The sequence below is a fragment of the Trypanosoma grayi genome (assembly GCF_000691245.1).
Source record: "Trypanosoma grayi strain ANR4 Tgr_2391_V1, whole genome shotgun sequence".
Lineage (NCBI taxonomy): Eukaryota > Euglenozoa > Kinetoplastea > Trypanosomatida > Trypanosomatidae > Trypanosoma > Trypanosoma grayi.
Genome location: NW_008828009.1, coordinates 1 through 767, shown reverse-complemented (window position 1 = coordinate 767; position 767 = coordinate 1). Strand labels below are relative to the sequence as shown.

General features: G+C 52.9%; 1 protein-coding gene across 1 annotated transcript; it reads left to right on the top strand.

The window, feature by feature from the left end:
• DQ04_23911000 (hypothetical protein) lies at positions 1-767 on the top strand (the record flags this gene model as incomplete). The annotated part of the gene is made up of 1 exon (XM_009318198.1): positions 1-767. A coding segment is annotated over one exon (767 nt), but the record flags the coding sequence as incomplete, so codon positions are not given.

Here is a 767-nt window from a genome sequence, read left to right as displayed (position 1 = left end):
ACCCAAGCGACTTGTGACCATGACGATGAGTGCGCGCCACGTGCCGTTCGTGCTGGCCGCTCTGCTGTGCGGCGTGTGCGTGGCGGCTGCGGCTGAGGCCGGTGCTGAATCCAGTTCCATAGCAGCGAATGTTGTGGGCAATGAGGATAAAGCGGCAACAGATGCACTGAAGAAGGTTGTGGAAGTGGCTAAGGCCGCCGGAGTGAGTGCGACAAAGGCCGCTTTGTTGTCGAGGAGTGCTCATGCTTCACTAAGTAGTTCCTCAACGGGGCTGGGTGAAGCGTTTTCGGCGGTTGAAGAGTCTACACTGTCATCTAAATTAGATGAAGCGAAAGAGAAAACAAACAAAGGAAAGCAAGCAGCTGAGCTAGCAAAAGAAGCTACTGCAGCAGCATTGGAGGAAGCGAAAAAGGCTTTGGCTAGTGTTGCTGCTGCCGTACAGAGTGTGGGAAAGGAGGTGCAGTGGTATAAGGTGGGCAGTGGCGGCATGAAGGACACTAATGCGAGCGACAAGGCGAAGGAACTGATGGCGAAGGCCGCAGCAACAGCCCAGAAGGCACTCGTAAAAGCAAAAGAGATGCACACGAGGTTTCAGCAGGCATTGTCGTACGGCAATACCGCAGTGGGGCTTAATAATGCCGCTGTAGAACAAGCGACGAAGGCAGACAATGAAGCTCAGGCCTTGAAGACTAACACTGACATCACAACCACACTTGGGTCAGGTGATTTAAAAGAAAAGATCAGCTCAGCACAACGAATCGCTATTG